This window comes from Salmo salar, chromosome ssa10, assembly GCF_905237065.1.
Source record: "Salmo salar chromosome ssa10, Ssal_v3.1, whole genome shotgun sequence".
Taxonomy (NCBI): Eukaryota; Metazoa; Chordata; class Actinopteri; order Salmoniformes; family Salmonidae; genus Salmo; species Salmo salar.
This window is the reverse complement of record NC_059451.1, coordinates 7,283,234-7,299,706: the sequence shown is the minus strand read 5'-3', so window position 1 is coordinate 7,299,706 and position 16,473 is coordinate 7,283,234. Positions and strand designations below refer to the sequence as shown.

The window sequence follows — 16,473 nt, the reverse complement described above, 5'->3', positions numbered from 1 at the left end:
ATAAAAAACATGTGGATTTTATATTAAGAAGCAAAGTGGTAAGCTTGTTTGGAAAAATCTGTTGACTGTATGCTGTTGTTTGGTCCATGCATGCAGAGTGAATCTCGAGCACGAGGAACTATCTGCTTGAGTGACTGTGTGGGGTTTGGTGTGTGGGATTGGGATTGGGAAGCGGCCAAAAGACGAGCAATAAATCAAAAGAAAAAAGAATTGTTACAGAAGGGGCGTTTTAAAATATCGCAGCCTCTTCCTATATGGATATTGAGCATGTAACAATTGTATTAATTGTGCAGCCCTTATTACAATGAATAACAATTACAATTACAATTAAATGGTTAACATTTATAACAATTCATAAAGAATTTATAAACGTATAATGGCTTATAGAAAAACATAACATTTTATAAAGTGAGTCTTAGAAATGATTACTATGGATAAAAAACAGATTTATAACCAATGTATTAATAGGTTAGTGTGTTACCCACATCAGGGAGCTTGATCTTCATAGCAATGCTGCCTGCTGTTGCTGCAACAACTGATGCAGAAACTTCATGTTTGGCATTTGTGTCATGTTTCTGGTAAAACCCCAAAAGGAATGCCATGCCTGGAATGTACTTCTCAATACTAAAGGAGAAAGAGATAATGTAGTTATTTTAGTTATTTTATTTAAGCAGGGGGAAATCCCATTGAGACCAATGTATATTTTACAAGGGAGACCTGCATTACAAAAGCAGCAAGTAGTTAGTGACACGATACATCAATCAAGGCGGGAGCACAGCAAACACAAAAATACAAAAACACAAAACAAAAAAACATGCACATTACTCTGAACTGCCCAAAAGGGCACTAATGCATCAAAGTGTAGGGTATTTTAAAATCTGTTCCATGTGTGGTGTGTAAAAACAATCTAAATCTGTAGTAACAGAAGGAATTTGAAGAGTTCCCATACCCGCTCACAGCAATGGCTATCTCGTACTTCTGTAAATTAGCAATGATATAAGGTAACACGGGAGTTTTTGCATAAGAGTTTTATAAATTAACAGGATGCCATGTTCAGATCTACGCATTGCCAATAATGGCCAGCTCACTTTCTGACCCGGAGAATGGCGCAGCATTGCATAGCAGATGTTTTATGGTCTCTTGACCAACTAACTTTTGTATATAATGTTTCCGCCATCGTTTCCTATGACCGGAAAGAGGTTCTGGACATCAGAACAGCGATCACTAACCTCGATTTAGATGAAGATTTCTACTTCAACAAGTCAGAGAAGCTGGACATACTGCTCACCCCGGACCAGGCCCTAATCCCAGAACATGGGAGGGGACTGAGCTCCCGTGTTGAGGGTCAGTGTGGCTGATGTTTTGTTGCCTAGCCTCACCACCTGGGAGCGGCCCGTCAGGAAATCCAGGATCCAGTTACAGAGGGAGGTGTTCAGTCCCAGGGACCTTAGCTTAGTGTTGAGGTTGGAGGACACAATGGTGTTGGACGCTGATCTGTAGTCAATGAAGAGCATTCTCACGTAGGTGTTCCTTTTGTCTAAGTGGGAAAGGGCAGTATGAAGTGCAATAGAAATTGCATCATCTGTGGATCTGTTGGGGCGGTATGCGATATGGAGTGGGTCCAGGGTGTCTGGGATGATGTGTTGATGTGAGCCATGACAGAGCATTTCAGGGCAACAGATGTGAATGGCATGGGGCGATATTCATTTAGACAGGTTACCTTGGTGTTCCTGGGCATAGGGACTATGGTGGTCTGTTTGAAACATGTAGATATTGCAGACTGGGTCAGGGAGAAGTTGAAAATGACTGTGAAGACACTTGCCAGCTGGTCAGCACGTTTTTTATTTTTTATTTCACCTTTATTTAACCAGGTAAGCTAGTTGAGAACAAGTTCTCATTTACAACCTGGCCAAGATAAAGAAAAGCAGTGCAACAGAAACCACAACACAGAGTTACACATGGAATAAACAAGCGTACAGTCAATAACACAATATTAAAAAAAGAAAGTCTATATACAGTGTGTGCAAATGGCATGAGGAGGTAAGGAAATAAATAGGCCATAGTAGCAAAGTAATTACAATTTAGCAGATTAATGCTGGAGTGATTGATGAGCAGATGATGGTGTGTAAGTAGTGATACTGGTGTGCAAAAGAGCAGCAAAGTAAATAAAAGCAATATGGGGATGAGGTAAGTAGATTGAGTGGGCAATTTACAGATGGACTATGTACAGCTGCAGCGATCGGTTAGCTGCTCAGATAGCTGATGTTTAAAGTTAGTGATGGAAATGTAAGTCTCCAGCTTCAGCAATTTTTGCAATTCGTTCCAGTCACTGGCAGCAGAGAACTGGAAGGAAAGGCGGCCGAAATAGGTTTTGACTTTGGGGATGACCAGTGAGATTTACCTGCTGGAGCGCGTGCTACGGGTGGGTGTTGTTATCGTGACCAGTGAGCTGAGATAAGGCGGAGCTTTACCAAGCATAGACTTATAGATGACCTGGAGCCAGTTGGTCTGGCAACAAATATGTAGCGAGGGCCAGCTGACTAGAGCATAAAGGTCGCAGTGGTGGGTGGTATAAGGCGCTTTGGTAAGAAAACGGATGGCACTGTGATAGACTGCATCCAATTTGTTGAGTAGAGTATTGGAAGCTATTTTGTAGATGACATCGCCGAAGTCGAGGATAGGGAGGATAGTCAGTTTTACTTGGGTAAGTTTGGCAGCGAGAGTGAAGGAGGCTTTGTTGCGAAATAACATGCTGATTCTAGATTTGATTTTGGATTGAAGATTACATTTACATTTACGTCATTTAGCAGACGCTCTTATCCAGAGCGACATACAAATTGGTGCATTCACCTTATGATATCCAGTGGAAAAACAACTTTACAATATCTTTTTTGGGGGAGGGTGGGGGGGTGGGTTAGAAGGATTACTTAATCCTATTCCAGGTATTCCTTAACCTGTTGGGGCTAGGGGACAGTATTTGCACGGCTGGATAAAAAAATGTACCTGATTTAATCTGGTTACTAATCCTACCCAGTAACTAGAATATGCATATACTTATTATATATGGATAGAAAACACTCTAAAGTTTCTAAAACTGTTTGAATGGTGTCTGTGAGTATAACAGAACTCATTTGGCAGGCAAAACCCTGAGACATTTTCTGACAGGAAGTGGATACCTGATGTGTTGTATTGACTTTAAACCTATCCCATTGAAAAACACAGGGGTTTAGGAATATTTTGGCACTTCCTATTGCTTCCACTAGATGTCACCAGCCTTTACAAAGTGTTTTGAGTCTTCTGGAGGGAGATCTGACCGAACAAGGGCCATGGAACGATGATGGCCCATTAGACACCTGGCGCGCGAGTTCATGTTGGGTACCCTCGTTCCAATACGTTATAAAAGAGTATGCATTCGTCCACCTTGAATATTATTCATGTTCTGGTTAAAAAAGGCCCTAATGATTTATGCTATACAACGTTTGACATGTTTGAACGAACGTAAATATATTTTTTCCCCTCGTTCATGACGAGAAGTCCGGCTGGCTTAGATCATGTGCTAACAAGACGGAGATTTTTGGACATAAATGATGAGCTTTTTTGAACAAAACTACATTCGTTATGGACCTGTGATACCTGGAAGTGACATCTGATGAAGAGAATCAAAGGTAATGGATTATTTACATAGTATTTTCGATTTTAGATCTCCCCAACATGACGTCTAGTCTGTATCGCAACGCGTATTTTTCTGGGCGCAGTGCTCAGATTATTGCAAAGTGTGATTTCCCAGTAAGGTTATTTTTAAATCTGGCAAGTTGATTGCGTTCAAGAGATGTAAATCTATAATTCTTTAAATGACAATATAATATTTTACCAATGTTTTCTAATTTTAATTATTTAATTTGTGGTGCTGACTTGACTGCCGGTTATTGGAGGGAAACGATTTCCTCAACATCAATGCCATAGTAAAACGCTGTTTTTGGATATAAATATGAACTTGATAGAACTAAAAATGCATGCATTGTCTAACATAATGTCCTAGGAGTGTCATCTGATGGAGATTGTAAAAGGTTAGTGCATCATTTTAGCTGGTTTTATGGTTTTGGTGACCCTGTCTTTGACTTGACAAAACATTACACACAACTCTTGTAAATGTACTGTCCTAACATACTCTAAATTTATGCTTTCGCCGTAAAACCTTTTTGAAATCGGAAAACGTGGTTAGATTAAGGAGATGTTTATCTTTCAAATGGTGTAAAATAGTTGTATTTTTGAAAAATTTGAATTTTGACATTTATTTGGATTCAAATTTGCCGCTCTTGAAATGCACCTGCTGTTGATGGAGTGCACCACGGGTGGCACGCTAGCGTCCCACCTAGCCCATAGAGGTTAAGTTTGATGATGACGCAACGGTGGTAGGCCTAATCACTAGCAACGATAAGACAGCCTCTAGGGAGGAGGCCAGAGACTTGGCAGTGTGGTGCCAGAACAACAACCTCTCCCTCAACTTCAGCAAGACAAAGAAGCTGATTGTGGACTACAGGAAACGGAGGGCCAAGCATTCTCCAATTCATATTGACGGGGCTGTAGTGAAGCAGATTGAGAGGTCAAGTCCCTCTGTGTCCAAATCACTAAAGATCTTTCATGGTCAACACACACCAAAACAGCCATGAAGAGGGTACAACAACCCCTCCTCCCCCTCAGGATTCTGAAAAGATTTGACATGGGCCCTCAGATCCTCAAAAGCTTCAACAGCTGCACCATTAGGAGCATATTGACTGGCTGAATCACTGCTTGGTATGGCAACTGTTCGGCATCTGACCGCAAGACACTACAGAGGGAAGTGCGTATAGCCAGTGCATCATTGAGGCCCTGCCATCCAGAACCTCTATACCAGCCTGTGTCATAGGAAGGCCCTAAAATGTTCAAAGACTCCAGCCACCCAAGTCATAGACTGTTCCCTCTGCCACCTCACGGAAAGTGGTACAGATGCACCAAGTCTGAAACCAACAAGACCCTGAACAGCTTCTACCCCCAAGCCATAAGACTGCTGAATATTTAGTTAAATAGTTAACCAAATATCTACATTGACCCATTTTGCACTAACTTTTTTGTCTCATCACACACGATGCTGCTACTGTTTATCATCTGTCACTTTATTCCTAGTTATATGAACTGTCAACAATTGCTAGGAGTGGTGGTAGGAGTCAGGCGCAGAGAGCAGAGGTAAGGAAAAATCTGTTTATTCCTTAAATATGAAAAACGGTTGACGCCAACACAACTGGCGTGAATAGCAAAGTGCCCAAATACAACGGGTCCACAGTAAGCATACAAAACAACACATGCAGATCGCCAGCACATCCAACAAAAAAGCACTCTGACGAAAATAATCCCGCACAAACCTGGGCGGGCTAAACAGGCTAAAATAACCATAAATCAAGAGACACAAATAAGGAACAGGTGCAAACAATAAGACATACCAAACGAAAAGGAAAAAGGGATCAGCGGCGGCTAGTAGGCCGGCGACGACGACCGCCGAGCGCCACCCGAGCAGGCAGGGGAGCCACCTTCGGTCGGATTCGTGACATGAACATACAGTGCCTTCGGAAAGTATTCAAACCCCTTGACTTTTTCTACATTTTGTTGTGTTACAAAGTAGGATTAAAATTGATTTAATTGTCAGAGACCCACTAAAGCAGCACCGCCCCTCAAGATTCTGAGCCTGTCTGACAGGGTTGGTCCAACAGAGCCAAAGCCGCCGGGTGGGTGAGCATAATATACAAGGAATTTCTCAAAGCTGCAAATGAGAACCTTGAATACCTTTTACCTAGCCGATGGGAATTCTGGTAGAGAGACCCCCACCCAAGTAGTGGCAGTGCTGGTAACACTAGCTGCATTAACCCATTGGGAGGGGTCACACTTGGACAATCAGAGAGGGGGAAAATTATTGTGGCCTTGGTGGCACAAAATAATCAAAAGGTCTGACAGCTCAGAGATGCTTGGGGAAATGGCCTCATCGGGGGACCAGAGTGTATGTTTCAGAGGAAATGGGTGTATCTGAGATCCATCAGTTAGACTTGACAATGGTTTAGCAAATCTCCACATTCTTGCTCAATTTTGCATGCCTTCTCAAACAGCTACAACTGTATTTGCATTCACACATCAAGTTTTCTTAACCTGTTAGGGCTAGGGGGCAGCATTGACACGGCTGGATAAAAAACATACCCGATTTAATCTGGTTACCACTCCTACTCAGTAACTAGAATATGCATATACTTATTACATATGGATAGAAAACACCCTAAATTTTCTAAAACTGTTTGAATGGTGTCTGTGAGTATAACAGAACTCAAATGGCAGGTCAAAACCTGAGAGATTCCTTTACAGGAAGTGGCCTGTCTGACCATTTCTGGAACTTCTTTGCCATCTCTATCATTTACTAAGGATCTCTGCTCTAACGTGACACTTCCCACGTCGTCCATAGGCTCTCAGAGCCCGGGAAAAAAGAGAATGTCGTCATTCCAGCCCCAGGCTGAAACACATTATCGCCTTTCTCAAGTGGCCCATCAAGAGACACTAGCTTATGCGCGTGACCCCGACCGCCCCGCCTTTGGGATTTTTTCCTCTGTTTGCCGAAAAGGAGATTCCCTGTCGGAATTTTATCGCTTTTCTACGAGAAAAATGACGTAAAAATTGATTTTAAACAGCGGTTGACATGCTTCGACGTACGGCAATGGAATACTTTGAATTTTATTGTCAGGAATTGCGCCAAGCGCGCGACACTTCTTTACTATTTCGGATAGTGTCTGGAACGCATCGAACAAAACGCCGCTATTCGGATATAACGATGGATTATTTTGGACCAAACCAACATTTGTTATTGAAGTAGACGTCCTGGGTGTGCATTCTGACGAAGACAACAAAAGGTAATGACATTTTTATAATAGTAAATATGATTATGGTGAGTGCTAAACTTGCCGGGTGTCTAAATAAGCGAGCCCGTGATGCCTGGGCTATGTACTTAGAATATTGCAAAATGTGCTTTCACCAAAAAGCTATTTTAAAATCGGACATATCGAGTGCATAGAGGAGGTCTGTATCTATAATTCTTAAAATAATTGTTATGCTTTTTGTGAACGTTTATCGTGAGTAATTTAGTAAAATGTTAGCGAATTCCCCGTAAGTTTGCGGGGGTATGCTAGTTCTGAACGTCACATGCTAATGTAAAAAGCTGGTTTTTGATATAAATATGAACTTGATTGAACAAAACATGCATGTATTGTATAACATAATGTCCTAGGGTTGTCATCTGATGAAGATCATCAAAGGTTAGTGCTGCATTTAGCTGTCTTCTGGGTTTTGGTGACATTATATGCTGGCTTGAAAAATGGGTGTCTGATTATTTCTGGCTTGGTACTCTGCTGACATAATCTAATGTTTTGCTTTCGTTGTAAAGCCTTTTTGAAATCGGACAGTGTGGTTAGATTAACGAGAGTCTTATCTTTAAATGGCTGTAAAATAGTCATATGTTTGAGAAATTGAAGTAATATGATTTTGAAGATTTTGAAAATCGCGCCACAGGATGGCAGTGGCTGTTACGTAGGTGGGACGAATTCGTCCCGCCGGTCCCATAGAGGTTAAGCATTGCAGAGCTAGTTACAATTTCATCTCCCTAAAAAGTTAGAACAAATATTACAACAAATATTATGGCTGAACTCAAATGTGCTGGTTGATAAAAGATCTGTATTTTTGAAAAATATGTTTGAAAAGGGTATTTGGTTTTTAAATGATATAGTAAATTGGAATTGTAGAGTTATGTCTCTCATGGAGTTATCGGAATTGTATGGGAAGGTCTGCTCAAACCAAGATTACAACCAATTGATTACAGCATTACCCCAAAAATGAAGGAGGCAGGTGGCAGCGGGAGGAGGTAGGGAACATGTCTGTCTGCCCAAAATAAAGGATCAAAACTGGTGGAGGAATAAAAATAGCATAAATAGGAAAGTATACCAGTTTCATTTGAGGACCAGGATGTGCCATACAGATTGCAAAATATTTGGTAAGAGATTTTTGATGTACCGATTCCATGGTACAAGGTGTATGAGATGATATATAAAACGACGCAAGATTCAAGACGTGCTTTTCAGCAAAGATTATTTTACAGAATTCCTGCCTCCAAAAATATGCTGAATATTTGGGACATACAATCATCGCAGCTCGGCAGATTTTGTTGTGAGGTTACAGAATCAATAGACCATTTGTTTTGGTATTGCCCTCAGGTAGCCTGTTTCTGGTCTCAGGTTCAGGAATGGCTGAAAAAGCATAACATTAATCTAAAATTGACCCTAGAAATAGCATTGTTGGGAGATCTGGAGAGACCTGGTAGCCAACTACCAAAATACTAATACTCTTAGTAAAATTACTTATCTTCAACTCACAATCTATGGATTCTGTTCGATTAGATAGTTGAAAGATATATGGTGCGTAGAAATCCGAAGAGGGTGGCCAGCAGAGATGGGTGGGATGGCTTGAGGGAAGCTGAGGATTGGGATGTGGAATTGGAGATAAGTGGGAGTGGAGTTGCTGAGCGGGGGATAGAATGACGGTCAAACATAAAAGTAAAAAATTAAATTCAAAAAAGAACTAAACAAAAAGTATGTTTGAATGACACTGAGGGGCAACGTTGTTACAGCTAATGCCTGTTTGCTTGAGGCTGATTGTCACGTCCTGACCAGCAGAGGGCGTAATTGTGTCAGTCTTGGTCAGGATGTGGCAGGGGGTTTGTGTTTGTTAAATGTTGTGTGGGTGATTGGACTCCCAATTGAAGGCAGGTGTGTTGAGTTGCCTTTGATTGGGAGTCCTATATAGGAGTGTGTGTTTTTCTTTGGGGTTGTGGGAAGTTGTCCTTGCACTGCGTTGTATGTGCCTGCAAGACTGTTGCTGTCGTCTTTATTGTTTTTGTCCAGTGGATACTTTACTCCTTTTCTTTAAATGAAAAAACATGAGTATCCACATACCTGCTGTGCCTTCGTCCATTTTTGAAGACAGTTGTTACAGAACTACCCACCACCAAAGGACCGAGCAGCGGAAGAGGAGGAAGCCACAGGAGAACAGGGTGGATGAATGGACATGGGAGGACGTCCTGGACGGCAAGGGAGTCTACACTTGGGAAGAGATCCTGGCCAGAAGGGATCGCCTCCCATGGGAACAGGTGGAGGCACTCAGGAGAGTGGAGGCAGCTGGACAGAGGAACCAACGCAAACGTTATGCTGGAACATGGCTGGCGAGGAAGCCGGAGAGGCACCCCCAAGACATTTTTTTGGGGGGGCACACGGGTAGTTTGGCCAGGCCAAGGAAGAGCCGTAAGCCAGCTACCCGTGATTACAGGGAGGTGCGTATGAGGTGGAGGGTGCCATGTTACGCTGAGGTACGCACCATCTCGCCTATACGGACGCACAGGCCAGTCCACCCTGTACCAGCGCCCCGCATGTGCCAGGGTGAGGTGAGCATCGAGCCGGAAGGGGTGATGCCAACCCTGCGCTCAAGACCGCCAGTGCGCCTCGACGGTCTGGTGTTTCCCGCTATACGCACTAGCATGGAGGTGTGTGTCTCCAGGCTGGCACGTCCAGTACCAGCCCCACGCATCAGGCGTCTAGTGCATCAGCCCAGCCTCGCCAGTCAAGAGTCGCCAGAGCTGCCCGCCAGTCAAGAGTCACCAGAGCTGCCCGCCAGTCAAGAGTCGCCTGAGCTGCCCGCCAGTCAAGAGTCGCCTGAGCTGCCCGCCAGTCAAGAGTCGCCTGAGCTGCCCGCCAGTCAAGAGTCGCCTGAGCCGCCCGCCAGTCAAGAGTCGCCTGAGCCGCCCGCCAGTCAAGAGTCGCCAGAGCCGCCCACCAGTCAGGAGCTGCCAGAGTGGCCCGACTGCCCGGAGCTGCCAGAGTGGCCTGACTGCCCGGAGCGGCCAGAGTGGCCCGACTGCCCTCCGGCCCAGCCCGAGTGGCCCGCCTGTCCTCCGGCCCAGCCCGAGTGGCCCGAGTGGCCCGCCTGTCCTCCGGTCCAGCCCGAGTGGCCCGCCTGTCCTCCGGTCCAGCCCGAGTGGCCCGCCTGTCCTCCGGCCCAGCCCGAGTGGCCCAAGTGGCCCGCCTGTCCTCCGGCCCAGCCCGAGTGGCCCGCCTGTCCTCCGGCCCAGCCCGAGTGGCCCGCCTGTCCTCCGGCCCAGCCCGAGTGGCCCGAGTGGCCCGCCTGTCCTCCGGTCCAGCCCGAGTGGCCCGCCTGTCCTCCGGTCCAGCCCGAGTGGCCCGCCTGTCCTCCGTTCCAGCCCGAGTGGCCCGCCTGTCCTCCGGTCCAGCCCGAGTGGTCCGCCTGTCCTCCGGCCCAGCCCGAGTGGCCCGCCTGTCCTCCGGCCCAGCCCGAGTGGCCCGCCTGTCCTCCGGCCCAGCCCGAGTGGCCCGCCTGTCCTCCGGCCCAGCCCGAGTGGCCCGCCTGTCCTCCGGCCCAGCCCGAGTGGCCCGCCTGTCCTCCGGCCCAGCCCGAGTGGCCCGCATGTCTTCCGGCCCAGCCCGAGTGGCCCGCATGTCCTCCGGCCCAGCCCGAGTGGCCCGCCTGTCCTCCGGCCCAGCCCGAGTGGCCCGCATGTCTTCCGGCCCAGCCCGAGTGGCCCGCATGTCTTCCGGCCCAGCCCGAGTGGCCCGCATGTCTTCCGGCCCAGCCAGAGTGGCCCGGATGTCTTCCGGCCCAGCCAGAGTGGTCCGTCTGCCAGGGTCAGCCCGAGTGGCCCGTCTGCCCGGCGCAGCTATCAGCGCCACCAAAGTGGGCGACGCCGAAGGTGGAGCGAGGTCCACGTCCTGCACCTGAGCCACCTCCAGGATAGGTGGGTTGGGGAGGGAGGGTGTAGCACAGTGCCGTCGGTGATGGCAGCCACCCTCCCTTCCCTCCCTTATTGTTTAGGGGTTATTGTTTATTGGTTTTGTTGGGGTATTGGGGATTTTTTTGTGTTTTCTTTTTTTAGGTGCATTCCGGGGTCTGCACCTTGAGGGGGGGGTACTGTCACGTCCTGACCAGCAGAGGGCGTAATTGTGTTAGTCTTGGTCAGGATGTGGCAGGGGGTTTGTGTTTGTTAAATGTTGTGTGGGTGATTGGACTCCCAATTGAAGGCAGGTGTGTTGAGTTGCCTTTGATTGGGAGTCCTATATAGGAGTGTGTGTTTTTCTTTGGGGTTGTGGGTAGTTGTCCTTGCACTGTGTTGTATGTGCCTGCAAGACTGTTGCTGTCGTCTTTATTGTTTTTGTCCAGTGGATACTTTACTCCTTTTTTTAAAATTAAAAAACATGAGTATCCACATACCTGCTGCGCCTTGGTCCATTTTTGAAGACAGTTGTTACACTGATGCCACTGATACACATGCATATACACACACACTCATTCAAACGCACACACCTGCACATACACGGACACACACTCATGAATAGTACCATATAGTACCCCCCAATGCACCAACAAAATTAACAAAAGAAAAAAGGGTTTTGGGTGGGGAATGTAATTATTTTATGATTTTTTTTTGTCGATGGGGGCGGGGGACTGTGGGGGGGGTCTCGGATGGTTGAGGGGCAGCTCTCTGGGAACTGTGGGGGGGGGGTCTTGCAGGGCTGGTGGCCTGGTGGTTGGGAGCTTGGGCCGGTGGCTGGTTCGCCCCCCTATTTTTGACCTTGTGGGAGATCTGTCGATGTGCCCTTGAGCAGGGCGTTGACCCTGGTTGTTTCTGTGGTTCGCTCTGGATGGAGGCTGTTAGATGACTGAACGTAATGTAAATATTGAGCGGCTTCACTGCAAGTAGATAGTATGTTTTAATATCCAATATATATATATATTTTAAGTATTCTCTTGAGTTGGGCTCTAGGATGGAACAACTGGAACATCTAAGCTTGTGGTTGTTTGTGGGGGAAGGGTGGGGAGAGTATGTATATATCCCATATATATCCCATAGCTGTTGCTAAGGGGTAATGATGTTAGGGAGAGTATAGGATGATTAAGAATAATTGTTTCCCAAGATAATAATTTATTGGCCAAAAATATTATTTTTATAATGCTAGTCTTGGTTATAGGTAACAATCCTTCCTATGAAGTGCCTACATTATTATGCATATTATTTGTTAATCGTGAAAATAAATTAAGATATGCAAGATTTTTATACATATAAATACATTTAAATTTAAAGTATACAATACAATCGAGGCGAGGACGTTGGACATGCTGTTGGCTGTTAATCTGCTTCTGTTCTGTAGGTGGCAGTGTGTGCTCTTTTTAAAGTATGGGTCCCAATCTCTCAAAGACCCTATGATCCTGTTGGACAGGGGAGTTCTGCCAGTCACTGGGACGACAACCCAATTTAGGATGGGGGGAGGTTTTAGCAGGTGGAATAGTGGAGAACAACAGGAGGTTTATTCTGTACTAGTGCAAATATCATATTCAATCATCATGGTACTTTTGTAATAGTAAGTTTACAAACATATATTATGCCACCATGTACTAAGTCATGTTTTGCATAGGTCAAATACTTATTTCCCACATTAAAATGCAAATCAATTTATAACATTATTGATATGCGTTTTTCTGGATTTTTTTGTTGTTATTCTGTCTCTCACTGTTCAAATAAACCTACCATTAAAATTATAGACTGATCATTTCTTTGTCAGTGGGCAAACGTACAAAAACAGCAGGGGATCAAATACTTTTTTACCTCACTGTAGATAAACAGCAGTCTTCAGATTAATGAAAGGAAAGTCACAACACAATCAGTAATATAATAGCAAAAAATTGCAAAAATAGCTAAAATGTTTCTTTCACTTACAATCCATAGAAACTATAAGAATAGAAAGGTTCAGATCTTTAGTGAAACATCACAACACAGTTGAAAAATATATGGCAAATAAAATCGATGGAAGGGGCTGTGGGTAGCTGAAGGATTGGACAAAAAAAAGAAGATAACTGAAGTAAAATATACTTTTGTCCATAACATATACTGTGCATTCTGAAAGTATTCATACCCCTTGATGTTTTCCACATTTTGTTACATTACAGCTTTTGTCTAAAGTTGATTAAAATATTTTTTCCTCATCAAGCTACACACAATACCCCATAATGACAAAGCAAAAAATATATTTTTTTGTGTGAAATGTATTAAAATTAAAAACAGAAATATCACATTTACATACTAAGTATTCCGACGAATCCTTTACTCAGTACTTTGTTGAAGCACCTTTGGCAGCAATTACAGTCTTCTTGGCTAAGTTCTATCAGATTGGATGGGGAGCATTGCTGCACAGCTATTTTAAGGTCTCTCCAGAGATGTTTGATTGGGTTCAAGTACGGGCTCTGTCTGGGCCACTCAAGGACACTGATAGACTTGTCCCAAAGCCACTCCTGTGTTGTCTTGGCTGTGTGCTTAGGGTCGTTGTCCTGTTGGAAGGTGAACCTTTCAGGGTCCAGTCTGAGGTCATGTACGCTCTCGAGCAGGTTTTCATCAAGGATCACGCTGTACTTTGCTCCGTTCATCTTTGCCTCGATCCTGACTAGTCTCCCAGTCCCTGTTGCTGAAAAACATCCATACAGCATGATGCTGCCACCACCTTGCTTCACCGTAGGGATGGTGCCAGGTTTCCTCCAGATGTGCTGCTTGGCATTCAGGCCAAAGAGTTCAATCTTGTTTTCATCAGACCAGAGAATCTTGTTTCTCATGATCGGAGAGTCCTTTAGGTGCCTTTTTGGCAAATGAAGCAGCCTGTCATGACTTTTACTGAGGAGTGGCTTCCGTCTGGCCACACTACCATAAAGGCCTGATTGGTGGAGTGCTGCAGAGTTGGTTGTTCTTCTGGAAGGTTATCCCATCTCCACAGAGGAACTTTAGAGCTTTGTCAGTGTGACCATCACGTTCTTGGTCACCTTCCAGACCAAGGCCAATGTGCAAAGCTGTCTTCAAGGTAAAGTGTTTCTATTTGAAGAATCTCAAATATAAAATGTATTTTGATTTGTTTAACACTTTTAATTCTACAATGTAGAAAATAGTACAAATAAAGAAAAACCCTTGAATGAGTAGGTGTGTCCAAACTTTTGACTGTCAATGTATATATAAATAACATATGTTTAATATATCATAGTTGGTACAGTTTGAATAAGTCATTTGGTGAAATGTTGTACAATTTAAATACTATAGAGTTTTATGTTATGTTGAATGTTAATTATTTTTTGATAGTGAGTTTCTTTACACAATCGGAGACAAAATTGGTGTTATTCCTATTGACATGACTGTGGTGTCATATTAAACTAAGTTGACTTGTAATTGTCATTTGTTTTTTGTTCTTGAGCATTGTCTGTTTATTTTAAATTTGTGAGAAAATGTGCTTATTCTTGAAAATTCTCAGTAATCTACAGCAGCATTCTATAATTCTATTGGGGTCCAAAGGGTTAAATCAGTGCAGTCAATGTTGTGGGCTCTCCAGAAAATAACTTTTTTCCAAATTCAGTACTTGTTTAAGGTCAACAAGTGCTTTTTGTATGACATTACATGCAGTCTGTAGATCGGCTATAGCCTGGTTCACAGAGGAGTCAGTACATCACAGTGTCATCAGCATAAAAGTGAAGTTGTTTTTCATTAAGGAACCAATAGCATTTATATACAATGTGAATAGTCACACGACTTGCTAATACATTACTCTGATTGCAGTAGGATTGGAAAACTGAATATAATTTTCAGTGTACTGTATGTGTGCTTGTCTCACCTTTTTCCAACCTCTGTCATGTACCCTGAAACAGTCTTCCAGTGAATCTTGGCCTTCAGAGTGGGTTTGGACCCAGGCAGATGTGTAGTGGCAGTTTTCATAGACATCTCATATGACTGACACTCAGCTCCCCATCTTAGGTGCATCTAACATGCAAAAGAGAACACTTATGAAGCCATCACATTGAATAACATGTCATGTTTCTCCAATCCCTATTTAGAGATATCTCTTCCCACCTTGTATCTACACTATTAGAAAAAAGGGTTCGAAAAGGGTTCTGCCGCTCTCCTGATATGAGAACCCTCTTTGGTTCCAGATAGAACCCTTTTTGGTTCCAGGTTAAACTGTTTTGGGTTCCATGTAGAACCTTCTGGGCAAATACTTCTACATGAAACCCAAAAGAGTTCTACCTGGAACCAAAAAATGGTTCTTCAAAGGGTTGTCATATGGGGACAGCCAAAGAACCTTTTTAGGTTCCAGTTAGTACCTTCTTTTCTTAGAGTGTACTGCCTATTGCCTTCAGGGTTGGGGGGTAACAGATTACATGTAATCCGTAACATGTAATGGACTACAAAAAATGCTAACTGTAATCCGTTACGTTACCAGCAAAAATATTGTAATCAGATTACAGATACCTTTGAAAAACTAGATGATTACTTTGAGGATTACTTTTAAATTCAGAAAGGATGTTTGCAAAAAAATATTTAGCACTTCTCTGTTTTTTAAATGACATTCAAATCAGCATTGAAAAAATTCTCAAATGTAAGTTTGTTCCACCTGAGTGTCTGACCACAAGTCAGAGACCACTATGATGACACACCAAATGTGTTTGATGGATCGCGGGAAAAGAGCAGGAATAGGTTTTTGTAGTCTACAGTCCAAGCTATGTCTTCCAATGGTGTGACTACTGCCGGCATACAAAGATTATCCAACTTGAACAAGTGCTTGGAAGTAAGGATAACAGCAGTGTTGTAGTCTATGGCGAAACAGATATCACTTATTATTGATATCTTCATAGCGCATTGATGTGAATCACACTGCTGCTCTCTCATTTAGCTATTTGCACCTTACGGACTGTGGTTGTTGTGGATGGCTGTTCACAAATCGAAATATGCATTTGAACCAAATAATGGTTGAATTCAAGAAGTTTAAGTTGCACAACAATCACTGTTTTTGAAACCAGTGGACAGCCAGTGAAATATGCACTCTTGCAACAGCTGCATAGTGCGGATCCCAGCCTTTGGAATAAAGGTGGGGATTTTATAGCTTTAATTCATGCTGATAAGAAAATAAATTACATAGGTCTAATGGATACATGCTCAAATTCGCACACTTTGATAGACTTAACCTGTTAGGGCTAGGGGGCAGTATTGACACGGCTGGATAAAAAACGTACCCGATTTAATCTGGTTACTACTCCTGCCCAGTAACTAGAATATGCATATAATTATTGGCTTTGGATAGAAAACACTCCAAAGTTTCTAAAACTGTTTGAAACGTGTCTGTGAATATAACAGAACTCAAATGGCAGGTCAAAACCTGAGAGATTCCTTTACAGGAAGTGGCCTGTCTGACCATTTATTGTCTTTCTTTGACATCTCATTCCATTACAAAGGATCTCTGCGGTAACGTGACACTTCCCACGGCTCCAATAGGCTCTCAGAGCCCGGGAAAAACCTGAATGTCGTCATTCCAGCCCCAGGCT

At 43.8% G+C, this 16,473-nt stretch overlaps 1 protein-coding gene across 2 annotated transcripts in view; it reads right to left on the bottom strand.

Annotated features, from left to right (window-relative positions):
• vtg3 (vitellogenin 3, phosvitinless) overlaps positions 1-16,473 on the bottom strand; it is a 38,906-nt gene that overhangs the window by 7,805 nt on the left and 14,628 nt on the right. For both annotated transcript variants that reach the window (XM_014215683.2, XM_045687278.1), the window contains exons 25-26: positions 14,769-14,914; positions 486-624 (exon numbers count right to left, since the gene is read on the bottom strand). In XM_014215683.2, the coding sequence (XP_014071158.2) occupies positions 486-624; positions 14,769-14,914 (285 nt within the window). The remainder of the gene's footprint in view (positions 1-485; positions 625-14,768; positions 14,915-16,473) is intronic.